The sequence below is a fragment of the Choloepus didactylus genome, chromosome 25, assembly GCF_015220235.1.
Source record: "Choloepus didactylus isolate mChoDid1 chromosome 25, mChoDid1.pri, whole genome shotgun sequence".
NCBI classification, from domain to species: domain Eukaryota; kingdom Metazoa; phylum Chordata; class Mammalia; order Pilosa; family Megalonychidae; genus Choloepus; species Choloepus didactylus.
In genome coordinates this window covers 6670113-6695928 of record NC_051331.1, presented here as the reverse complement: position 1 = coordinate 6695928, position 25816 = coordinate 6670113, and the positions used below count along the sequence as shown (strand labels likewise).

Genomic DNA, 25816 nt, shown 5'->3' with positions numbered 1-25816 from the left:
TCCAGGGCAGGGAGCCCTCCAGAGGGACCCCACCCCCAGCAACAACCCCCGTTCTCGCAGCCCCAGCGTGTATTTGGGACGTATTTCCGCGTGGGCTTCTACGGCGCGCGCTTCGGCGACCTGGACGAGCAGGAGTTCGTCTACAAGGAGCCCTCCATCACGAAGCTGGCGGAGATTTCCCACCGGTTGTTGGCACGTCCCAGCAGCGGGGGGACGGGGGGTGGGACTGGGCTGTCCCCCTGGGGCTGGGGAGGCGGCTGCACCTGCCCGGGCCCCCACGCCAGCCCCGTGTCCCCAGGAGTTCTACACGGAGCGGTTCGGGGAGGACGTGGTGGATATCATCAAAGACTCAAATCCCGTGGACAAGTCCAAGCTCGAGCCGCAGAAGGTGAGGGAGCAGCTCCCCACTATCTCCCCGGGGCACCCCCAAATCCTACACTCAGGGAATATCCAAACACGACTCCCTGGTTTCTCTGGGAAACCCCAAACAAATTCCCCTAGGGGACCCCAAATCCTATTCCTCAGCAATTCCCAAACATGGAGACCTGGGGTGACTTGGGAACCCCCAATTCAAACCCCCCCCAAACCCAGGGCAGTTTCAGTCCCCTTTAGCCAGGGCTGGGGGCCTGCGGGGAGAGGGGGTCAAGGCCGGCTCTGTGTGTTGGGGTGGTGGGACCCTCACGCCTGCCCCCCACCCGCGCCCAGGCCTACATCCAGATCACCTACGTGGAACCCTACTTTGACACCTACGAGCTCAAGGATCGGGTGACTTACTTCGACCGCAACTACGGGTTGCGCACGTTCCTCTTCTGCACGCCCTTCACCCCCGACGGGCGCGCGCACGGGGAGCTGCCCGAGCAGCACAAGCGCAAGACGCTGCTGAGCACGGCGCACGCCTTCCCGTACATCAAGACGCGCATCCGCGTGTGCCACCGAGAGGAGGTGGGCGGGGCCTGGCGGTGGGCGGGGCCTGGCGGCGGTGGGCGGGGCTGGGAGGTGTTGGGGACCCAGACTCCAACCTCCAGGCTCCAATCTGCAGACTCAAACCTCTACCTCCCACCTAGGGACCCCAGGCGTCAAGTCCCCAGACCCAAGGGCTCCAGATCCAGTATCCCTGAGGGTTGTCCCCAACCAGACCAAAGCCCCCAGAGCCCCGACTGAGGCAGCCCAGCCCCTCGGACCCCTCTCCCACTCCATTCCCCTGTGGCATCCGAGCTGCCCCTTCCCTGTGCCGCACAGACGGTGCTGACGCCGGTGGAGGTGGCCATTGAGGACATGCAGAAGAAGACACGGGAGCTGGCTTTTGCCACCGAGCAGGACCCACCGGACGCCAAGATGCTGCAGATGGTGCTCCAGGGCTCCGTGGGGCCCACGGTGAACCAGGCATGGCCGGCACGGGGTGGGCGGGCAGCCCGAGGGACCCCGGTGCCAGGGCAGGGGCCCTCACCACGCCCTGTCGTCCAACAGGGTCCCCTGGAGGTGGCCCAGGTGTTTCTGACCGAGATCCCAGAAGATCCCAAGCTTTTCAGGCATCACAACAAGCTGCGGCTGTGCTTCAAGGATTTCTGCAAGAAGTAGGCCCAGCTCCCATTTATGGACGTTTTCTGCACGCGTGACTCCATGTCACGGACACCCACTGCCCCACCACCACCTCTGGTCCCTGTCCCTGAGTCCCCCCACCCTCTGACCCTCAGGTGTGAGGATGCACTGCGGAAAAACAAGTCACTGATTGGGCCAGACCAAAAGGAGTACCACCGCGAGCTGGAACGCCACTACTGCCGCCTGCGAGACGCCCTGCAGCCCCTGCTCACCCAGCGTGTGCCCCAGCTGCTGGCACCAGCCACGCCTGGCCTCAGGTGCCGGCCCCTGGCCACCCACCCCGCAGAGGGCAAGAGGGGCTGAGGAAAGACAGATACAGGGTGGGGGCTGCCGTCCACGTGCACGGACCCTCATGCACCCTCTTCTCTGCACAAAGCACGTGCAGCCATCCTCGCGGACTGATGCAGGGCAGGCTCTGGGTAGCCATTTCCAATCTTGACCGGGTCCCTTCCCGTACGTGTGACTTCTTTCTGAGCCTCAGTTTCCCCAGCTGTCAGATGGAGGTGGTTCAGACCTCCCCTGGTGGATTCCAGAAGAGAATCCGTGAGCTCGCAGCCAGACCAGGATGGGTGGTGGAAGAGGCAGGGGAAGCACTAGAAGGATCCGTGGGGGGTGAGGGGTGCAGGGCTGGGAACACTCAGAGTTGGGGGTCCTTTGGCCATACACTGACCTGCCGCCTTTCTCCCCCAGGAACTCCTTGAACAGAGCAAGTTTTCGGAAGACAGATGTCTGAGCCCACCGGGGCTGAAGCTGCACCTAGAGGAACTAACATCCTGGCCCCAGCCAACTGTGTGCCTTCCTGGGGTGGCCATGGAGCTGACAGGGCAGGGCCCTCTGTCCCTGTCTGTCTGTCTGTTCCCGTCTGCATGCACTGATGCTTTCTACCTTTTTTCTAATTTAAAATGTTTTTTTTATAAGCAACTCGTGTGGTGTGGTCACTGGAGGCCCGAGACACAGCAGTGACAACCACAGTCCCAGATTCTTGCCCTCTGGGAGGCGACATTCTAGCGGGGGTTGCAACACACAAATGGCAACGTCACATGCCCACTTTGAACAAAAGTAACATTTTCAAGCCCTTGCTGAGCGCCTGTAGCAAATGACTCCGGGAATTGCACAAAGCTGGGATTCTGCAAAAGTAAAGTTTACTGGATCTTCTCAGTGGCCCCAGCAGGTGGACAGCGTTATTGACCCCATTTGACAGATGGGGAAACTGAGGCGCGGCGATGCAAAAGCTTGGTGGGGCTGGGATGTGGTTCCGCTTCCCAAGGAGTCATCTAAACCTCCCCATCCACCCCTCCCCGGCCCCGCCCCGCGGACCAGGCCGGCGCTGGGCCGCTTCCAGTCCCGGCCGCCTGGGGGAAGGGTGACCTCCCGCCGCCGCCGCCGCGCCCGCCCTCCGCGCGCCCTCCCCGAGCTGGGCCCCGGCCAGCCCCGCCCGCTCCCGCCGCCGAGCCGATCCGCCCCCCGCCGCGGCCCAGGGGCCACGGGCGGGGGAGGGCAGCGCCAAGGGGGGGTTGTTGGGGTGGGGGGAGCCTGCCCCGACGACCAGGGGGTGCGGGCAGCGAGGCCAGACCGGTGCCCCACACACGCGCGCACGCACCTGCCATCCAGGTGAGCCCGCTCGCCCCAGCGCGCCCTCCCACCCCCTCCCCCCCCACCCCTGCCGCGCACTGCACCCCCCCTCGAGGCCGGGAGGGCCGGCGGGGGGGGGGCCGGGGGAGGGGCGGGGCCGGGGGAGGGGCGGGCGGGAGGGCAGCCGGCCGGGCGGCGGCGCGCGGAGGGGACGCTCGGGCGGCGGGACGCGGGGACCGCGGCGGCCGGAGCGCGCGAGGCGAGTAGGGCCCGGGGCCCGGGCGGGGTTCGAGCCCGGTTCGGGGTTCGACGGTGGGTTCCCCCACCTCCGATCCCGGGGCACCACCTCGCGGGGCTCTCCGAGCCGCTGCCACCAACTCCACCATCTCTGCCCCAACTTCCCGGACTTGGAGGGAAGGACAGGGAGGGTCCCTGTCCCCTCCCCATCTTGGACCCCATCCCTCCCCTCTCCGCCCCAAACCCCCCACCCACCCACCAGTCCCCTCCGTCGGAACCTCGCGCCCCGACCCTCCCCTCTGCCCCTCTCCCGCGTCCCTGTCCCTCCCTCCGCCTCTGTACCCCCCTCCGTCCCCCCCTCCCTCCTCCGCGGCCGGAGCCAGGCCCCAGGCGGCGGGAAGGCGGCCGGGCTGGGCCTCGGCCTGGCGGCTGGGCCGGCGTGGAGAGCGGCAGCTGTTTGCCATTAGCCGGGGACCCCGCAGGCCCCGCCCCTCCCGGCACGGGGCGGGGTCCCCCTCACCCCCCGACTCTGGGGCGGGGGAGGGGCCGGAAGACCCCAGAGGCGTTCAGGCCCGACTTGGGTGGGGGGCGGAGCGGCTTTGGGGAGACCCCGCGGGACACTGGGGTCCGCTTCCGGACCCCGAGTCCCTTTCCTGAGGCCCCCCCCACCTGTTGGCACTTGGAATCTCGTCTCCTGTCAACTCTCTGTCTCCATCGCATCCCCCTTCTCGTCCCCCCCAGGGAGCCCAGGCGGGGAGAGGGGCCTCAGCCCCGGGACCTCCCACCACCACACACCCCCATATCTGGTTTCTGTTCCACTCGACCCCTGATTCCAGCCCCCCAGGGAGGGAGCTTCACTGATTGGAGACCCCCCAGACCTCAGTCTGCCTGTCTGGGAAATGGGGAGGGGTAGGGTGTCTGGAGGGGGGTGGCTTGGCGGCGGTGGGGGCAGACATAGGCCCAGGCCGGGCCGCTTCCCTGCTGAGTGACCCTGGGCAAGTGGCTTTACCCCTCTGGGCCCCAGATTCTCCATCTGTCAAACGAGGCAACAGCCATGCCCACCTGGTGGGGCCATTCTGACAATTGAGTTGCCACGATTATTCTTACAGTTATTGAGTGTATTCACCCCAGATCGCTCCACCCCCAGGGGCTCCCTGGCTACTCCATCCTGCTTCCAGCTTCCAGTTCTCTCTTAGGTCCACAAGGGATATTTTCCATCTCCCTGTTGCTTGTCCCTCAGTAAAAGGGGTGAGCAGGCAGGAAGTGAGCCTCCCGGCAGTTGGAAAACCAAATTTCCTAAAATCAGTGACTGTGTGTTCCAGGTGTTGAAAGTCAGATAAGTAAGGACAGAGACGGGGAAAGATAGGGAGAGAGACGCAGAGAGACACGGAGAGACGCGGAGAGACAGAGAGAGACTTGGAGAGACACGGAGAGACGTGGAGACATCCAGGCCGAGAGGAAGAGTCCGCCTTCATGTCTGGCAGGTGTCCTACCTGGCCCGGCCCCCCAGGTACCTGCCCTCCTGGCACCCACAAGCCCAAAGAGTCCCCCTTGGAGGCAGGATGGGCCAGGGCTCCTGCAGCAGGACAGCCGGAGGTCAGACAGCAAGAAGGACTGACCAAACTCAAGTGGGGTGGTTGGGACCCTGGCTGTCCTCCAGGGCTGGGGTGAGCAGGCTGGGTTAGTGACAGGCCCTGATTGTCCCTCCCGTTTGCAGCCTCCGGGCACCCCCTCTTACTTCCTCCCCTGCCCGCCTAACTTCCCGGGCCACCGCCCGGCCCTTTATCCCAGCAGAACCTCCGAGTCCGGACACATACTGGGGGGTGGGGGGCAGGAAGTTCTTGTGTAGCCCTGCAGCAAAACTGTTTATTTTTAGAGAAAATTGTTTCCATAAAGGGGAAAGGCTCCACTCCTTGCTACCTTCCCCCCACTTTCCCTACACCCCCATCCCAGACCTGGCCTGAACAGGCTGCATTGGGGTCCCTGGGGGACCCCTACCTAGTGCTCTGTCTCTCTTTGTCCTCCGGTGTCCCCTGTCTCGCCAGATCCTTGCAGGAAGGCTGTGCACCCCCGTTTGCGCCCCAGCCCCCATCTGTCCCTGTGGCCAGCCCCCGGCCGGACTGAGGGTCTGGGGGAGGGGGTACAGGAAGGGTGGAGGTGGGGCTGTGGGAACAGCTGGAGGCTGTCCAGGGGCTGGACAGATGTGCGGGCGGGCCGGCGAGGTTTGCTTTCTTTGTTCCAGACCATGCCCCCCATCCCTCACCCCCCAATCCCTTATTCCGCGGCTGGGCCGGGTGTGTGCCTGGGAGAGAAGAGAGGACCCTGGACCCCTGCGTGGGCGGCTGTTCTCCCCAGGAAAACGGGAGGAGGGGGCTGAGTGGGGGCAGCTGTGGGGGGAGGGTAGTCACCTCTCCCCCTCCCCCTGCAGACGCCTCCTGACTCGGGCTCCGTCCCTGCGCCCCCCACCCCCACCCCCAGGTAAACCTCAGCCAGTGCTGCAGGCAGTCTAACTCACAGTCCCCAAGTGACTCTTGAAAACACCTGCCGAGAAGACGATGGCCCAAGTCCTGCACGCGCCAGCCCCCTTCCCAGGTCAGAGGTCTCAGGGGGAGGGAGGGCCCGGGCTGGGAGTGGGGGTCTGAGGGAGCGAGACACCGCCCTGCCTTGGGAGTGGGATTTGAGGGGGGGAGACAAGGGCCTGACTTGGCGTCCCAGGGGAGACGTGGCCTTGCCCTGAGGATTTGACGGAGGACACAGCCCAACCTTGGTGGGGGAGGGGGGTCCGAGTGGGTGGGAGAGGCAGGACCCCGTCTTGGAGTCTAATGGGGGAGGCACAGCCCTTTCCTGGGGGTCTGAGGAAGGAGGCACGCCCAGCCCCAGGAGACTGGAAAGGGAAATTCTGCCCTGCCCCGGCGGTTCTGGGTCTGGGGGCTTCTCTGGGATCAGATGGCCCCTGAATCTCTGGGGGACCCGCAGATCAGGGGCGTCATGTGTGTGTGTGTTTCTCGGCCACAGGGACCCCCGGCCCGGTCTCCCCGCCCGCCTTCCCCACCAGGGAGTCCGAGCCCCCTTACTCGGTGGAGACCCCCTATGGCTACCGCCTGGACCTCGACTTCCTCAAGTACGTGGACGACATCGAGAAGGGCCACACGCTGCGCAGGGTGGCCGTGCAGCGCCGTCCGCGCCTGGGCTCGCTGCCCCGCGGCCCCGGCTCCTGGTGGACGTCCACCGAGTCGCTCTGCTCCAACGCCAGCGGGGACAGCCGCCACTCGGCCTACTCCTACTGCGGCCGCGGCTTCTACCCGCAGTATGGCGCCCTGGAGACCCGCACCGGCTTCAACCCGCGCGTGGAGCGCACGCTGCTGGACGCCCGGCGCCGCCTCGAGGACCAGGCGTCCGCCCCCGCCGGCCTGGGCTCCCTGACACCCAGCGCCGCCGGCTCCACGGGCTCCCTGGTGGGCCTGGGGCTGCCGCCCCCGACGCCGCGGGGCTCGGGACTGTCCACGCCGGTGGCGCCCAGCGCCGGGCACCTGGCGCACGTGCGGGAGCAGATGGCGGGCGCCCTGCGCAAGCTGCGCCAGCTGGAGGAGCAGGTGAAACTCATCCCCGTGCTCCAGGTGAAGCTGTCGGTGCTGCAGGAGGAGAAGCGGCAGCTGGCGGTGCAGCTCAAGAGCCAGAAGTTTCTGGGCCACCGCGGCGAGCTGGGCCAGGGCCACTCCGAGGACCCCGAGACCCGGAGCGTGGGCACCTGGGTCCGCGAGCGGGACCTGGGCATGCCCGACGGGGAGGCAGCGCTGGCGGCCAAGGTGACCGTGCTGGAGAAGCAGCTGAAAAAGGCGCTGCAGGAGCTGCAGACGGCCCAGGCCCGGCCCCCGCCGGAGAGCCCCATCCGCGTGGACACCGTCCGGGTGGTGGAAGGGCCGCGGGAGGTGGAGGTGGCCGCCAGCACGGCCGCCGGGGCCCCTGCCCAGCACGCCCAGAGCCTGGAGCCCTACGGGGCCGGGCTGCGGGCCCTGGCGACGTCCAGCGGGGCCGAGGGCATCCCCGTGTTCTGCAGCCGCGAGGTGGTGGAGACGGCATTCCCCACGCCCATTGCGTCCACTGGCCACGTCCACGCCGTGAAAAAGATCAGCATTACAGAGCGAAGCTCCGATGGGGCAGCAGGTGAGTGATGGCGGGCAGGGGTGGGTGGCCCTCTGAGTGCCCAGGTCCTGGCCATCCCCTGGACGGATCCCTTCACTCTCGGACCCTCTGACTCTTCATCTGCAAAACAGGGAGAGTCATGCCGGAGACCTCAGGGTGATAGGCATGCAAAGAAACTGGGTTTCTGTTAAGTGCTTGATTTTGTTTGTGTGTGGCACATTTTAAGTGTCCAGAAAACAGGAGGTATTTTGGCCTTCTGTTACCTGGGCAAAAGCCTTCCCTGTTTAATCAGTAAGTACATGGAACTTAGAAACAGCTTCAGGTGGGGCTGGATCCAGGTGCTCAAATGTCATCAGGGATGTCTAACTCACTGTCTTTCTTTTCTGTCCACCCTGGGGCCTCTCTTTCAGGTTGGCAAAGGGAGCCCCACTGCTCTCGGCATCTGTCCTTCCAGCGCAGTGGAAAAGGAGCCCCCTTGGTCCAGATAGTTCTAATAAAAATCCCAGGGGTGCCCCTGATTGACTGGCTGGGGTCACATGCTCATCACTTATCCCAGCACTGTCATCCTCATTGAGGAGACCCACCCAAGCCCTATAGCTGTGAGGGAGAAAGGGGTGGGTCTCCCTGGAGGAAGTGTTGAGTCCTCATGCCAGGAAAGGAGTTTGCTGGGTGTGCAGAATGTCTGCTTCCCGCCACCCGCCACCCTAAAGCCCCTGGGAGAAGCTTCCGGAATAATTCTTACTAATAACAACAGCTGTTCTTTCTCCAGTGCTAGCCGGGCGCCAGGGTTGTACAAAGCACTTTGCCCAAAGAGAGGCTAAGTGTGGGCTGTACAGCCAGGCAACCTGGGTTCAAATCCCACTCCCTCCTGTGTGACCCTGGGTGAGTGGCTTCACCTCTCTGAGCTTCAGCTTCCCCAGCTGTGAAATGGCATAATAATGGCCCCCACTTCGAGGACCATCGTGAATGACCACACCCAGCAAGTGGTTTGGCTGTTTTTGCTGATAATTTCCAGGCAAATCTGGTTTAGAGCTGGGGAAACCGAGGCTTATGAAGGAGAGTCCTCGGTCCACACGGCCAGGAAGTGGCTGAACCAGGATCCAAAAAAACCCAGGTCGGTCTGAACCCGCAGCAGGGCTCAAGGTTAGAGCCTGGGCTTGGGTCCCAGCCTGGAATGTTGAGAGGCTGGGGCTCCAGGGAGGGACCGGTGGGTGCAGGCTGGAGGGCGGGGACCCAGCTGTGTTTTTGTGCCTCCCCTTTCGTGTTGTTCCTGGCTGGCTCCGGACGCCACCCCTCTTTTCTGTGTCCATCCCAAACACCCAGCCCTGCAGCTCTGGCCTCCATCCAGGGGCCCTGCCCGGCCCAGCTGCTGGATCTTAGAGGCAACCGCCATTCCAGCCCTGACTCCCAGGGCAGAGCCTGTGCATACTGCTGCTCCGGAAGTCCCTCCTTGTGTCTCACTTAACTCCCTCTTGCTGCAGCCAACCCCAATATCTACCTTGCTTTGTTGAGCAGAACTGGAGTGTGTTCATTCATTATCTACTGATTCCATAAATGATTATCAAGTGCCTGCTGTGTGCTGGGTCTCCTAGGAGACCAAAGCCCCTGCAATAAGTAAATGAGAGGCTGCAATAAATAAGTGAAGAAATACAACCTCAGGGAATAAGTGTTTGAAGTAAATAAAAACAGGGCATGGAATGGACGACCAGATGGGGTAGTGGCCTGAGATCAAAATTCTGCTTTCACCACCCCCTGGCTCTGTGCTCCTGGGCAAGTTACTTACCCTCTCTGTGCCTCCGTGTCCTCATTTGCAAAATGGGGATCCTAACAGCCAACTTCTCCGGATGAACTTGAGGCCTAACCAAGTTCATTCGTTTCAAGTGTTCAGTGTGGCACTGGGCATAGTAGTGGGTGTCCAGGGGCTAGCTCTTGGCTCGTTCTTGGCCTCTCCAAGGGGCATCTTTGACCCAAGATATGATCCAAGATATGAAAGGAGAGAAGCAGTGAGGTGGGTGAGGATGTGGAGGAAAATGTGTCTCAGTGAGCACAGCAGGTAGTCAGGGAGGCCTCCCTGGAGGAGGAGGCAGGAAGGAGCCCCACCTGTCACCAGCTAGTGAGGCTCCTCGGGGAATTTGCTCCTTGCAGCTGAAGGGCAGGTAAGATGGAAGGCTGGCTTCCCTGCAGGCAGGTGAGGGTGGCTGAGTTAGAGGCCCAGAGCCCCTTTTTTCAGTCTCTCCGGGGCTTTGAAACTTTGCTCTTATTTGAGACGTAGTCATCGAATAGCAATTCGTGTTCTTTGTTGTTGGAAGTTTGGGAAGTACAGAAAAATGTAAAACAGAAAAAATAACCGTCCCTCCCCCAACCTACCAACACCCAGAAGCAGCTGTCTGCAACACTTCTGCTTCTTTCCTTCCGAATTTTTTAGAGCATATGATAATGGTGTATTTATCAAATCTGGCATCACAGAGCTGACGGAAGTGGCTGTTTTGCTTTATTTTTTAAAGCATGGAAGCAGCAATTCCTACTGGCCAGGCATTACAATTCCTTTAAACCCCCGGCGGTCCTATGAGATGGGTCGTGTTTTTAATCCCCATTTTACAGATGGGGAAACTGAGGCACGGGATGGTTCACAAATTTGCCCAAGGTCCTCAAAACCAGGATTTACACTCTGCTTTTTATTTCCATCTAACATGATCCCCAGAGTGTTTTCCCACATTGGTAAAAATTCTTTGGCAATGGGATTGATTATTTTTAATTTTTTTAATGGCTGTATCATTTTCCCTGATGAAAGAGGGGGCTGAGAGTTGCGTGATCGGTCCCTATATCCAGTCATCCTATGGCGACGGTTTCTGTCTGCTGTGAACAAGTGCCACGCGGGCGGTCTGTCATCTGTGTTCTCGGGACAGAGTTCTACGAGGGCATTTTTGAGGCCCTCGATGTCGGTTACCAAATTGCTTTATACCAAATTGCACATCCTTTCCTCTCTGAGTGAGTGATTTAAATTTTTTATAAAATTTCTTTTCGACTTAAGGAACCCCAAATTGAGTTAACCTAATTCTTCAGCTTTGGTCTGTACTCAGCACCTTGGTTTTTATTATTATTATTATTATTATTGTTATTGTTATTATTACTTCACATTTATCTTCTGCCCTCTCTGCCCGGGTAAATATTTTTTGCTCTGCAGGGTGTATGGACTTTGTCACAGATACTCAACTCAGCCATACACACACTTTCAGGAACGAGCGTGGCTGTGTTCCAATAAAACTTTATTTACGGGCACTGAAATTTCAATTTCACATCATTTTCATGTGGCCGAGATCATATTCTTCCTTTAATTTTTTTTTTCCCCGGCCACTTAAAAATGTAGCAACCACACCCATGGGCCATAGTTTGCAACCTCTGCTCTATGCCATTTTCACACTCCCACCATCAATTCCTGCCCTACCCCGTTTAATATCATTCCTTGCGATCCACCTTCCAGAAGCTTATTTAGATTCTTGGGTGTCCTTGAAAATATGCCCTGTGCCTGATTAATTTCCTTAAATGGTATTGTGCTTTAAAAAAAAAAAGAGTCTGTTCAGTTTCTTATTTTTCCCTCTGAATACTCTGCTTTGGAACTCTCCACACCACTCTTTGTAAATCTGATTTGTCACTTTTAACAGCTGCATTGAGTTCCACCCAATGTATGTGCAAGCGACTCTCTTTCTTGGTAGTTATGGTAGAATCTCGTCACCAGAAACACTGAGTTAGCGAATGCTAAGCCATGGCTCCTGGGGGAAATACAGGCTCCTGTGAGCCTCTGCTTTCAGCGTTTTTGTCACCCGATCAGCATATAACCTGGTTTTATGCATGTTTCTGTTTAAGACACCTTACTGAATGTATATCAAGGATTAATTAGTACTGAACTCACGGCCAGCAGTGCTGGAATTTCTGCTTGAAAGAAGCTCATCTGACACCTGTATTTTATCCGTAAGGCACGTCCCAGCCTTCTCACACTTGGGAACACTAGATGGTACTTCGGCACTACGCTGGGGGTGAGGGGCATTTAACCCGCAGACTCACCGGCAAAGAGCACAAAAATCCAAAAAATCGTGGCATAAATAGACTGCAAAAATGACACTTGTTTACAAAATGAGAGCTGAGACGAGAAAGCAGGGTTGCTTTGTTCTGCTTTGGCTGTGGATGGTGGCGAAAGCCCTGCGTCGATTTGGGGGGTTGCAAATAAATTTTTGCAAGGAGGCAGATTTGCATCTATGTAAGCCATGAACGACGAGGCTCGAGCATCCTACCCTTTTCTTATCCCATCCCCCGTGGAGGGTGCCTGGCTCACTTCCAACCCTGGCCCTGCCCTCACTGATCCGTTCCCAACTTCGGGCTTATGTTCCCGGAAGTATGTTGCTGGGTCAAAGGGGATACGCATACTTGATCTCACTCCAAGCCTTGTCTGATCTTCTCTGGGAGGCTTCCCCTCTACACACTCCCACAACATATGGTTTTCTCCGGCTCTCTAATTTTTCGCCCCTCTGATGGCGGGCAAAGTAGTATCTCCTTGTTGTTTGAATTGGCATTTCTCTGATTTTTTGGTGAGGTTGGGCATCACCCTAAAGTCTTAATATAATGACTCCCCAGTGAATCAACTCTTCATAGCGTTTGCCCATTTTTCCTTGGGCACTTATCAGAAGTTTCTGGCATATTCCAGGAGAGGGGCTGGCAAACTACAGCCCATGAGCCGGATTCGGCTTGTTGTTTCCGACCCCCCGCAAAGCTAGAAATATTTTTTTTTCATTTTGGGAATGGTTAAAAAATAGGAAAAGAAGACTTGATGTTTTGTGACATGAGCCAGATTCTATGAAACTCAAATTTATTGGAAGGCAGCCATGCCCCTTTGTTTACATGTTGCCCATGGGTGCTTTCACGCTACAATGGTAGAGCTGAGTGGTTACGATAGAGCCCATATGGTCCGTAAAGCCAGAAATATTTACTATCTGGCTCTTTACAGAAAAAGCGTGCGATCGCTGTTCAAGTAGATAATCCCTTGCCCATTTCGGGCATTGCAAATATCTCCTCCTACTTTGCCTTCTGTTTATTAGCTTCATCGATGAGACTTGGGAGTTTTGTTTGTTAACTTTCTTTCTTTCTTTTTTTTAATTAAATTCAGTTTTGTTGAGGTACATTCACATACCATACAATCATCCATGGTGTACAATCAGCTGTTCATAGTACCATCATATAGTTGTTCATTCATCACCCCAATCTATTTCTGAACATTGTTAACTTTCTTTTTAATTGAAGTGGACTTCACGTAACTTAAAATTAACCATTTTAAAGCGTGCAATTCAGCGGCATTTGGTACATCACAGTGTTGTCAGCCTTCGCCTCTGTCAAGTTCTGGAACGTTTGCATCACCTCACGAGGAAATCCCACCCAGTTAAACAGTTGCTTCCATGCCCCCTTCCCCCAGCCCCTAACAACCATTAATCTCCATTTTCTCTCTATGGGTGGTTTGAACCATTCTGGCCTTTTCGTATGATCGAAATCCTATAATATGTGGTCTTTAGCATCTGGCTTCTTTCACCTAGCATAATATTTTCCAAGGTTCATCCATGGGGTAGCATGGATCTGTGCTTTATTCCTTTTTACGGCTGAGTAATATTCCATTTGTACAGACATACCCGGTTTTGTTGGCCCATCTCATCCTTTGATGGACTTTTGAGTTGTTTCTGCCTTTTGGCTCGTGTGAAAAATGCTGCTGTGAACATTTGTGCAGAAGTATCTGTTTGGGTCCCCGCTCCCAATTTCTTTGGGGCTTATACCTGGGGGTACAATTGCTGGGTCATACAATAATTCTGTTTGACTTTTTGAGGAACCGCCAAGCTGCTCTCTGCAGCTCTATAACATTTTCTATCAAACGGAAATCTTCATTTTGGCTCTAATTCAACCCGTCATATTTTGCATAAATGGTTTGTGCTTTGAGAAGTTTTTTTAAAGGAATCTTGCCCCTTCCAGGGACCCCCCGATATTCTGCTACATTCTCTCCTAGTAGCTTTATAGTTATTCTTTCATGTTAATCCTTCAATTTATTTTGTTTGGGGAGGTGTGAGGTAGAGATTCAGGTTGATATTTCTCGGGTAGAGCAAACTGCTTTTCCAGAACCATGCACAATGGAATCAAGCTTTTCCCAGCAATTTCTGGAAGCCCCTCTCTGGCTTACCCTCAGTTCCCATAGAGTACGCCCACATTTGGGCCCTCACCCCGTTGCTTGGTTCTATTTGTTCCTGTGACAACACCCCACCGTTCTGTTTACATTTTACTCTCTCTTCAGCTAGGTTCCCCATCTTTGCTCCCCTTTTTGCAAACTTGTCTTGCGCACCGTGCATTTTAATACTTCCATCTACATTTTGGCATCAGTTTGCCATCTTCCCCAGTGGAATAACCATCATAATAGCTATTAACTGTGTTATTAGTTTGCCAGGGCATCTGTGACACATAACACCCAACGGGTTGGCTTAAACAACAAGAATTTGTGGGCTCCCAGTTTCAGAGGCCAGGGGATCAGCAAGGCTGTGCTTTCTCCCCGACATCTGTGGTTTCTGGTGCAGTTTGTCCTTGCCACCATCCTTGGGGAGTCCTTGGCTTGTGTCCCTGCCTCCCGTCACACCCCAATGTCCTTGCTCTCCTCCTGCCTTTTTTCTCTGACTTCTGGCTTCTCTTTCTAAGGCTTCCAAGTCGAGCATGTCAAAGCCCACCCTGATTCTTTTTGACCATTCCCAAATGAGCGTCTCTGGAGACCCTTCTCACAGATGAGCCCACAGTTTAACAGATGACAACATCAGCAGAGGGTCCCGTTTACAAATGGATTCACGCCCACAGGAACGGGGATTAAGAACGCATTCTTCATTGCCACTGTTTTAGCATTTCGACGTCCTCCATGTCATCCATTGGGTTCATTTGAATTTATTGCCAAAGTTTCAACAATAAATCAGATGTTTCCCTGAAGGACGTGAGCTCCAGGTTCCCTGCGGGAGTTCAGGGTCACTGCTGTACAATCTGCCCAGACCGGGCCGTATCCTGCACTTCGGTTTCTGTGATGTGTTTGTGGCACAATGTCCCCAGCTGCCCCTACTTGTCCTACACTCTCTGTGTGACAGATGTTCTCTCTGCTGTTCCTTACTGAAGTGGAGCATCACCCAAAGACTTGAGGAAGTAGTTACTGTGTGTGTATATATATATAGAAATTAATGGCTGAAGGGAGTTAAAATTAGCTGGTCGTCGGTCAGTCTGTGGCCAGTGGCAGGAAGGGGACATCCTGGAGAAGCGGAGACTCAGAAGCCATGTGTGGCCTGGGCAGGGGGGAGTCCAAGACTTTCCTTACCCCATTCAGGCTGGGGGTGGGGGCCCGGAGCTCCCTCCCTGCTCACCCCATCCCCATTCTGATACCCAAGATGTCACCTTTATCCTCAACCCACCTAAGGTGGGGTTTTTGTTTTGTTTTATTTATTTGTATATTTTATGTATTTATTACCTCATATTTTGTTGTTGTTTTTTTCTCTTTTAGGTAATTTTTTAAAATTCAATTTTATTTAGCTATATTGACATACCATACAGTCATCCAAAGCATATAATCAACTGTTCACAGCACCATCATATAGTTGTGCATTCATCACCCCAATCTGTTTTTTGAACATTTTCCTTGTACCAGAAAAAGTGAAAATAAGAATAAAAAATAAAAGTAAAGATCACCCAAAACACCTCCCCATCCCACCCTATTTTTCATTTAGTTTTTGTCCCCATTTTTCTACTCATCCATCCATACACTGGATAAAGGGAGTGTGATCCGCAAGGTTTTCATAGTCACACTGTCACCCCTTGTAAGCTACATTGTTAAACAATCATCTTCAACAGTCCAGGCTACTGGGTTGCAGTTTGGTAGTTTCGGGTATTTACTTCTAGCTATTCCAATGCATTAAAACCCAAAAAGTATTATCTGTATAGTGTGTAAGAACGTCCACCAGAGTGACCTCTCGACTCCATTTGGAATCTCTCAGCCACTGAAACTTTATTTGATTTCATTTCACATCCCTCTTTTGGTCAAGAAGATGTTCTCAATCCCATGATGCCAGGTCCAGATTCATCCCTGGGAGTCATATCCTGCATTGCCAGGGAGATTTACACCCCTGGGAGTCAGGTCCCACGTAGCGGGGAGGGCAGTGAGTTCACCTGCCTAAAGTGGGGTTTTAATTTCAATTTTCTAGTAGTCCGCACTGTTTCTTTCTCATGATTGTTAATCTAATACCTGCTTAATATTAAATACAGAAGAAGGAAATGAAGCTGGAAACAAAGCAATATTCACATACGGTGCTGTTTTTATATAAAAAAAAAAGTATATACATATATATATATATATGTACCCAAAATAATAAATCACATCAAACTATAGTTTACAGTTCTCCTGGCTTACCAAATGCTTCTGGGTGCTCTCTCAACGTGCAGACATTCTAAGCCCTTCACCACCTCCTTCACTCAGCACAGCAATGCCAGGAGGTCATTATTTGCCCAAGGCACAGAGAGGTTAAGCAACTTGTCCGGGGTCACACAGCTCCTTTGCAAAGGAGCTGAGTGTTCCCGCTAGGACCACAGGACTTGGCTATGTGCACATCTTGTTTCCAGCAAAGACTCAGTACAGACCTGGGTTTGGGACTGGGTTCTGCCACTTACGAGCTCCCTGGCCTTGGTGAACCAGCAAGATATAACGAGGTAACCCCAGAAATCCCTTAGAAAGTTTAGAAAGCGCCGCCAGGCCCCTGGTGTGTCCCACGGGGGCAGCTATTATTATTGATGTTTTGCTGCCATTTTCTTCGGGGGACACCAATTTTCCTGCCCCTCCAGGTCTCCCACGGGCTCCGGCTGAGTTGTCCTCGCCACCCCCAGAGCCTGCAGCCACCTCCCTGGCACAGTCCGAGAAGAACGCAAGCCATGTGCCTGCTTGTGATGCCGCCTCCAGGGAGCCCGCCAAGCAAGCAGCCTCACCCGAGTTGGGGGCGGCCGGGGATCCCGGTAAGCGGGCGATGGCCCCATAGAGGGATGGGGACACCCGGGAGGCCCGGGCCAGGGGTCTGGCTGGGGGGGACCCACAGGACGGCACCCCTTTACCCCCAGGTGGGCCGCAGACGGACCTGAGATCCATCATGAAGCGGAAAGAGGAGCCCCCAGACCCGGCAGCCCACCCACGCAGCCTCCAGTTTGTGGGAGTCAACGGGGGGTGAGAGGAGACCCCGACCCCCTGCCCCCGGCCCTTTCCTCAGCTTTGACCCCCAATTTGTCACCCAGTTCATTCACACACAAGCATGGACTGCATGCCCTGTTCTTAGCCCCTAAATTTGGTTAAACTGAGGCCCAGAGAGGCTGAGTGTCTTGCTTGGGGTCTCACATGGCCACCCAGGGTCCTGACCCCCGACGTGACCACTGCCCCCTGCGACCCCTCGGGAGGTGTGAGACTCAGCCCCCTGCCTGACCGAGGAGCTCCCGGGCACTGGACACTGATGGGGGGACGCCCAGGCATTGCGGCAGACCCCCTGGGAGATGAGGCAGCTCGCAGAAGAAGGTGGCGCATGGGCCACGGGTCAAGTAGGAGCTGGCCAGGCAGAGCGTAGGGGTGGGGAGGCCCTTCCTGGTGGGGGGCATATCCCACATAAAAGCTCAGAGGTGGGAGAAAGCAGCGTGAAGCTCGGGGAGCAATGGGCAGGGACAAGCTCATCGGGGGCCTCGAATGCCGAGCCTAGAAGCTCAAGCTTTGTCCAAAGCAAGAAGGTTCCATTTGCAGTGAGACGAGAACCTGAATCGGTAATATCTGCGCAAGGGGCAAAAGACATCCGGAGAGGTATAAGGTGAAAAGTAGCATCCCTCCCTGCCCCCCACCCCGTGAGCTATCATTTATTGGGCGCTGACTGTGTACCAGCCCTGTAAGCCACTCCCCTGCAGCCCCGTGAGGTCAACACTGCCATTATCCCCATTTAACAGGTGGGGAAACCGAGGCCCGGGCAGGTGGCCCCTACCACCACCACATCCTGTCCCAACTACAGTGTCTGCCCCATCCCTCCTCTCCTTCCACCCCAGATATGAGTCCTCGTCTGAGGACTCCAGCACAGCGGAGAACTTCTCGGACAACGAGAGTACAGAGGGCGAGGCCCCAGAGCCAGCAGAGAGGATGCCGAGTGTGGCCGAAGCCCCCCAGCCCAGGCCCACAGGGATGGCCGAGAACAAGAGCAGCCGGCAGGAGTGCCAGCTATCTCGGGAGACCCAGCACGTGCCCACAGCCGAGGGGGCGTCGGAATCCAACGTGGAGGAGGAGATCCGGTCAGTTTTCTGGGTCGTAGGCACACAGGAGGGATTAGGGAGTGGGTGTCCTCTGCCTCCAGTCCCACCGTTCAAGCCTTCAGAGGGAACTCCCTATCAGTCACTCACACCTTAGTCTGAATGACCAAACAAGCGCTTTGTCTTTCTGGGCTCCTGAAAGAGCCTAACGGGGGGCAGTTAGGGCTTCTGTGGTTAGGGTTTCAGGGGCAGGTGAAGTTTATCCTTAAGCCACCCATCGTATTTGGGGCACCCTGCTCCACCCATCCTATCAGTCATGGACACCTTAGTCTGAATTAGCAAACAAGCATTTTCTCTTTCTGGGCTCCTGAAAGAGCCTGATGGGGGCAACTAGGGCTTCTGGGGTTAGGGTTTCGGGGGCAGGCAAAGTTTATCCTTAAGCCACCCATCGTTTACGGGGCACCCTGCTCCACCCTTTCTGCTTTGGTCCCTTTTATCCCTGATGAAAAAAAACTGCCGACTGGAAATCATTTTCCTTCCATCCCTGGCTGCTGGGTAGAAACGTTGGCCTGTGTATTCTCTTCCTCTTGGGCTCTGCGGGTTTTCCCACATCTGCTGCTTGGGGTGCAGCATAAAGCCAGATCCCCAGTGAGGGGTCTGAGGGCCCCAAACCCCCACATCCCGGTGGCCACGGGCAGAACGTTGGTGGAGAGGGTCAAGGCCTTCCCTGAGCACCTCAGATAGATGTAGGGAGTGGGGGGTGGTGGTGGGAGGGCTTGGGAGGCTGGGGTGAGTGCTCCTCAGATAAAGCCCCCCTTCCATCTGCCTCCCCCACCCCACCCCCAGGATGGAGCTGAGTCCGGACCTCATTTCTGCTTGCCTGGCCCTGGAAAAGTACCTGGACAACCCCAGCCTCCTCAGCGAGCGGGAGCTGGTACGGTGGGGGTCCCCTCCTCCCCGCTACCTCCCCCCGGGCATCTCCCCCTGCTCGGTGCCTCCCCTGGGATCCCGGCCAGGAGCTGGGGGGGTGGGTGGTGCTTGAGTCATGGGTCTTGCAGTTTGGGGGCTGCGGATGAGATGACAGCCTGCGGCTCCTTTGGGGGCTGGCAGGGGAGGGGGCTGTTCTTGCTTCCCTCTGGGGGTGTCCTCACGGCCCTCCCACCCCCGTGCCCGGCTTCCAGAAGGTGGCCTACACCACGGTGCTGCAGGAGTGGCTGCACCTGGCTTGCCGCAGCGACGCCCACCCCGAGCTTGTGCGGCGTCACCTCGTCACCTTCAGGGCCGTGTCCACGCGGCTGCTGGACTACGTGGTCAACATCGCCGACGGCAACGGCAACACCGCGCTGCACTACTCCGTGTCGCACGCCAACTACCCCGTGGTGCGGCAGCTGCTGGGCAGCGGTGAGCCGGCCACGGCCGCTCGGGCCCGTGGCGGAGGACGTGGGGCCCCCAACCTTTGGCCCCCGAATAACAGAAAAAGCGGGCGCCACGGGAAGAGGTGGCCTGTCCGCCACCCCCGAGAGCCCCCAGTGGAAGTGACCCCTCAAAGCCCACTCCGAGATCAAGCCGTGGCAGGGAGAAACTTGTCCTTCCCCAGCCTGATCCATCTCCCAGTCTGATGGAGGAGGCACGGCCTGGCCCTCACACCCACCTTGCCCCGCCCCCCTCAGGTGTCTGCCAGGTGGACAAACAGAACTGTGCCGGCTACAGCCCCCTCATGCTCACCGCCCTGGCCACGCTGGAGACCCAGGATGACACAGACACCGTCCTGCAGCTCTTCCGGCTCGGAGACGTGAACGCCAAAGCCAGCCAGGTACGGGGCTGCCCGCTGCAGCACCGCCACCATCTCCAGGAAGCCCTCCTGGGTTGTTCGAGGACTGGCTGTGTGCCCAGCCCAGCCACGATCTCAGGGACATCCCCGTTCCCCAGGGGGGAAACTGAGGTTCTGAGGGGCAGAATCTTCTCCTCTAGGCCAGACCAGAGCCAGGTGGTCTCATTCCAGAACCCAGTTCTTAAAAACATGCCAGGCTGCCGCCGATATGTAGGAACTTCTAGTGGAAAAAGCAGAGGCTGAGGCATCTTTGGGGATCCTCACCTTTTCTTTTCTTAAGATTTTTAAATTGCATGTATTTTTTTAGAGCAGTCATAGGTGTGCAGCAAAACCACACAGAAAGCACGGGGCTCCCGTATACCCCACTCAGACACAATTTTCCTGTTATTAACATTTTGCATTAGTGTGGCACCCTTGTTACAAGCAACAAACCAAGATTATTATAATTATATTATTAACTAAAGTCTATAGTTTACATTAGGGTTTGCTATGCTTTTTATTTTTTCCCTTTGGTGGCCTATATATGACATAAATACCCCGTTCTAACCACTTTCACGTGTTATTCCAGTGGCATCGATTACCTTCAAAATTTTGCAACCTCTCTCTAGCTGCAAAGTATTTCCATCACCCCGAAAGGAAACCCTGTATCCATTGAGCGGCCAATCCCCAACCGTCTCTGCCCAAAGCCCCTGGCAATCAATCGCCAATCTGCTTTCTGATATGTATGGATTTTCTTATTCTGGACATTTTATGTAAATGGATTCACATGATATTTTTCCTTTTGTATTCAGTGTCTTTCACTCGGCATGTTTTCTTTTTTTTTTTTAATTCAGTTTTATTGAGATATATTCACATACCATACAGTCATCCATGGTGTACAATCAACTGTTCACAGTACCATCATATAGTTGTGCATTCATCACCCCCATCTATTTTTGTACATTTTCCTTACACCAGAAAGAATAAGAATAAAAGTAAAAAATAGAAGTAAAAAAGAACACCCAAATCATCCCCCCCATCCTACCCTATTTTTTTAGTTTTTGTCCCCATTTTTCCACTCACTCATCCATACACTGGGTAAAGGGAGTGTGATCCACAAGGTTTTCACAATCACTCTGTCACCCCGTGTAAGCTACATTGTCATACAGTCGTCTTCAAGAGTCAAGGCTACTGGGTTGCAGTTTGATAGTTTCAGGTATTTACTTCTAGCTATTCCAATACATTAAAACCTAGAAAGGGTTATCTATATAGTGCATAAGAATGTCCACCAGAGTGACCTCTTGACTCCATTTGGAATCTCTTGGCCACTGAACCTTTATTTTGTTTCATTTCACTTCCCCCTTTGGTCAAAAAGATTTTCTCAGTCTCATGATGCCAGGTCCAGGTTCATCCCAGGAGTCATATCCTGCATTGCCAGGGAGATTTACACCCCTGGGAGTCAGGTCCCACATAGAGGGGAGGGCAGTGAGTTCATCTGCTGAGTTGGCTTAGCTAGAGAGAGAGAGAGAGGCCGGCCACATATGAGCAACAAAGAGGTACTCAGGGGGAGACTCTTAGGCACAATTATAAGCAGGTTTAGCCTCTCCTTTCGGCATAATGTTTTCAAGGTCCATCTGTGTGATAGCAGGCATCAGAACTTCATTCTTTTTTCGTGGCTGTGTACTATTCCATTGTCTGGCTACATGCTGAGTTGTTTATCTGTTCCTCAGTTGATGAGTGTTGATTTAGTTTTTATTGAGGTTTAACTGACAGAGAAGTGTACAGAGCTGAGCTTGATGAATTCTTTCCTGTGTTTACACCTATGAGTTGGGAATCAGCTTTCGATTGGCTGGGTGGTGTAGTCAAGGAGGGCTTCCCCGAGGAGGCGGCGTTTCAGCCACAGTCTGAATGGTAGGAAGGAGCCAGTGGGAGGAGCAAAGGCCCGGTGGTGGGGAGATTGCCATTGCCTGAGATCCCAGGAGGAAGCCAGCAAGCGAGCTTGCACGTTAGCATCGGAGTACTAGGGAGCCATAGAAGGTTGCGGAGCAGCGGACGACCTGCCCTGGCACCCACGAGGACCCTCAGCCCGTTCCTTCCCCTGCTAGGCGGGACAGACAGCCCTGATGCTGGCTGTCAGCCACGGCCGGGTGGACGTGGTCAAAGCCCTGCTGGCCTGCGAGGCAGACGTCAACGTGCAAGATGACGACGGCTCCACGGCCCTGATGTGCGCCTGTGAGCACGGCCACAAGGAGATCACGGGGCTGCTGCTGGCCGTGCCCAGCTGCGACATCTCGCTCACTGACCGCGTGAGTCCCGTCCCCACATCGTCCCCACCCAGGCTTGTCCCCGGGGAGGGCGGGGACACAGCGGGCAGCAGCATTCTAGCGACGACGCTTTGCAGGACGGGAGCACAGCTTTGATGGTGGCCTTGGACGCCGGGCACAGTGAGATTGTGTCCATGCTCTACTCCCGTATGAACATCAAGTGCTCGGTGAGTCTCGAGCCCGCCAGGGCAGGGGACTTGGGGGCTCTGGGCGGGGACCCGGAGCTGCTGGTGCATGGGGTGCCACCCCGGGAACTTTATGATCATCTGCTCGTTGGTGCTTCTTGGTTGCCCCGAGGAGGAAATAAGCCCTGGAGAGCTGAGGCTGCGGGTTGTGTTTGCAGCAGCCATCTTCGGCTGCTTCCGAATCCGTGCTTTAAATGACCGCTCCCTCGACTGAGAAATATTTACTGAGCACTTCCACGTGTCAGGGCCTGACTGGTCACAATAGTTAACGGCACAGAAGAAAGTTTCTGCATTTGAAGCGGATGTTCTAGTAAGAGAAGCAATAAACTAATTGGCACCTGACAGTCAGGTGATGGTGAGTGCTGAGAAATTACAGGCATGGTGAGGGATGGGAGAGCCCTTTGAGGCCTTGGAAAGGAGGTGATGTTTGAGCAGACACCGAGGAAGCGAGGGGGTCTGTCGTGATTATCCACGTGGCGGGAAGAGCCGTGCAAAGGCCCTGAGGCGGGAGCACGTCAGATGTCTGAGGGACATTGAAGAGGCCTGTATGGCTGGAGCAGAGCAAGCAAATGTGGGGAAAGACGGAGGAGAGGAGGGCAGGGAGATGACGGGGCCGGTCACGCAAGGCCGTGGGAACTGTGGGAAGGACTTAGGCTTTGACTCAGAGCACATCAGTCTATTAAAGCTCCCAAGAAGATCCACTGTAAAGAAACCTAACCTCGCTGCATCTGACCCAGCATTCCTATTTGACACAGAAATCTGGGAGTTATTCTTTATTCATTTGTCTCTTAGCCAAAGACTCTTCCAGAACCCTAATGGGAGATCAGAAATGATACTTCCTGGGTCCTAAGTGTCTGATGGAGGAGACAAGCCCTCCCCAATCTGGTGGAGTAGAGACAAGTGCCTCCCATGTGTGATTTGTTGACTCTTCCCCAATAACCCGATTCAGAGGCATCAAGTACCATAATTTCTTTCACGCTAGAGGCAGAGAAGCTGCTTAGAGAAGTTACTTCCCTGGGGTCTGTCTCACCCTAGAACCCCGCAGTTTCCCCACCCCTGCCGGGCACCTGCTGAGACACATTTGGGGCCGGGTTTGAGATTAGTATGGTGCGTGTCGACTCCCCAGGAGTCCAGGAGAGGGAAGTTTGCTGGGACATAAGCCATCTTTCTCCACCTGCTTTCCAGGGCTTTCCTGAAGCTCGGAGTATTTCAGGCTCCCCCTGTTGCCACTGGGATCAGCTCTGGGTCTCTGTTTGCTCAGCTGTAAAATGGGGGTGAAGGGCTGGGGGACAAGCTCTCATCCCCCTCATCCTCACCCACCTGGGCCACCGCTGGTCTCGGGTTCCCACTCTTGCCCCCCACGGCCTGTTCTCCGCAGAGCCTCCAGAGGGCGCCGTGAGCACCTAAGCCAGGGCGCATCCCTCCTCACTCCAGAACCCTCCATGGCTCCCACCTCCCTGAAAGCAAAAGCCCAAGTTCTCCGCGCAGCCCACCAGACCCTGCAGGACCCGCCCCATCTGCACACTCCCTGCTCTCACGCTGCTCCAGCCACGCTGGCCTTATCACTAATCCTTCCACGTTCCAACCCCAGGGCCTTTGCACTTCCAGTTTCCTCTGCCTGGCATGCCCTTCTCTCGGACCCTGCCACGCTCACCCGTCTGCTGGTTCGCGGCCTTTTCCCCCAGAATGTCACCTCCCCATGGCCAAGGACCCTGCGTCTTGCTTGCTCACAGCCTTCTCCACGGGGCCAGTCCCCCCCCTCAAGTTGGCACCCGGTGGACATTTAAGAGTGCCAAACAAAAGCAATCGGGCTTCTCATTTCAGTTCGCCCCAATGACCAACGACGGGAGCCCGGCATCATCTTCTGCCGAAGAATAGCCAGCAGCCGGCCTCGGAGCGGACTGTCCGTCCCCCCCCATCCCGTCCCCTTCCCTCCCCGCCCCCCCACATCCCACTCTCCCCAAGGCCCAAGTCTCAAAGGCAAGTGGATTTTATTTCCACTTCCCCAGGGAAGTTGCCGACTGTGCGGCATGTTTCCCCGTTACCCCCGTTCAAAGCAGCCACCTCGCAGACTGAAGCCCAGTTTTTGTCCAAACTGGCGCCAGTCGCTGATGCTGGGGCGTGAGTTTTTTGAAGCACGTTGAGAACAACAAGTTGGCGATCCTGGATGGAAGGGGTGAGAGGGGAAAAAAAAAAGTGTTTAAGAATCACTATTAAGGTGCGGGGTGAATCATATTCTTGGCTGCCAGATTTGAAAGTCACTGGAATGGCATATTTAGCTTTTCATCCTGAATGCTATTACGCACGAGTTGAGGTCTCAAATGGCTTTGCCCCCCACCCCCATGCCATGTTTAATTGTTTGGTATATAATGGCGTTCTGTCCACACACACACCCCCAGACGGCTTCCTTGGGGAAATTTTCTTCTGGGCTCTTTACAAAACAGATTCTGTCCTTGTCACCAGCTCTGCCCTTTCTTCAGCTTTCCTACTGCCACCGCCAGTGTTTCCTCCATTCAGGCTCAGAACCCCAACTCCAAGATGCCCGGGACATCTCGGAGATCAATTCAGGTCAAGAAATTTCCCCTGAAATCCATTCCCTCCTGGCAGGAGGCCTCAGCAAATATTCATTTTCCTAGAAAATCCTTCAGACCCGAGATGCGGGAAAAGGGTTCGGTTCTGAGATCCACAGGTAACGGGACCCTCGGTTTCCAGCTCAGGGGCTCCAAAACCTCTCCCGTCAGAGCAAACAGGGCATGTGCTTGTTGGCAAAGCCCAGGCCCAGCTCCAGAAATCCCATGTGTCCTCGATTAAAAGTTGGCTGCCCCCAGAGGACGCGCAAGGCAAACTTAAAGAGACAGGGCTTTGCGGAAAACCAAACAAGGGGCAACTGGTTTTCCCAACAGCCTTAAAGGCTTGCCAAGGGTTTGCCTGGACCCCAGCCCACTGGGAAATGGGGCTGGTTAGAGAAAAAGCAGTTTCCTTCATGGCTTGTTTTGTCCCCCAAATCTCAAGATTGTTTTCTTTCCAGTTCCTTTCCTTCATGAACAGAAAAAAAGAAAAAGAGGGGATGGGGGCACAGAACCTCCAACTGTGCAAGCAGGGAGGGAGATTTGTATAAATGCACGTTCTCTCTTGGTTCAGCCTTTGGGGGCTTTGGAGCTGAACTTCAGCAGAACCAAATAAGCCCGGAAAGTGCTCACAATCCTCGAATAAAGCTATGTACTGGCCACTCTCCCACAAATGTAGATTTCTTAGTTTGATGTAGCCTGGCTTGCTTTGATTTTTATGGAAGGGATGCACCTAGGGCAAAAGGGGATAGAAATCGGAGAGAAAACCAAACCACCCTCAAGCCAATGGGGACGAGTGTCCGGAGATGGCCGAGGCTTTCGGTGTCCACTCTCAAGAGTGTTTATTTTAACCTCCCAGAAGCAGCTCACTGGCCTGGGAACCCGTGACCCCTAGATAAATCCATATTTATCCAGTGTTTCCCCTCTAGCTCCATCCCTAACGGGCTTGGTGTGACAGGCTCCAGGCATCCTGCCTTTGTCCTTTCTCTTTCTCCCGTATATTCATGACCTTGAATTTTACTTTCCGACCACGGTACGTCCAGGAAGACAGTATTACACATAAATGAA

The 25816-nt window shown here is 55.4% G+C and overlaps 2 protein-coding genes across 9 annotated transcripts in view; both read left to right on the top strand.

The window, feature by feature from the left end:
• Positions 1-2520, top strand: part of DOCK6 (dedicator of cytokinesis 6) — a 51884-nt gene extending 49364 nt beyond the window's left edge. For 7 of the 8 annotated variants that reach the window (XM_037818666.1, XM_037818671.1, XM_037818668.1 and 4 more), the window contains 7 exons: positions 67-192; positions 299-388; positions 706-942; positions 1240-1383; positions 1468-1574; positions 1695-1856; positions 2290-2520. In XM_037818666.1, coding sequence (XP_037674594.1) covers positions 67-192; positions 299-388; positions 706-942; positions 1240-1383; positions 1468-1574; positions 1695-1856; positions 2290-2332 — 909 coding nt within the window. In that variant the 3' untranslated portion in view covers positions 2333-2520. Of the gene's footprint in view, positions 1-60; positions 193-298; positions 389-705; positions 943-1239; positions 1384-1467; positions 1575-1694; positions 1857-2289 lie in introns of those variants that run through there. The other variant, XR_005214203.1, reaches the window with a different exon arrangement.
• Positions 2521-4730: 2210 nt separating this feature from the next.
• Positions 4731-25127, top strand: KANK2 (KN motif and ankyrin repeat domains 2). Its single transcript, XM_037818673.1, has 12 exons — positions 4731-4918; positions 5887-6000; positions 6424-7572; positions 16438-16605; positions 16708-16810; positions 17665-17904; positions 18709-18796; positions 19044-19263; positions 19533-19675; positions 21778-21978; positions 22074-22163; positions 24006-25127. The coding sequence occupies exons 2-12, from the start codon at positions 5964-5966 to the stop codon at positions 24057-24059; spliced, it is 2493 nt and encodes an 830-aa protein (XP_037674601.1). The 5' UTR covers positions 4731-4918; positions 5887-5963; the 3' UTR covers positions 24060-25127.
• The last annotated feature ends 689 nt before the right edge of the window (positions 25128-25816 follow it).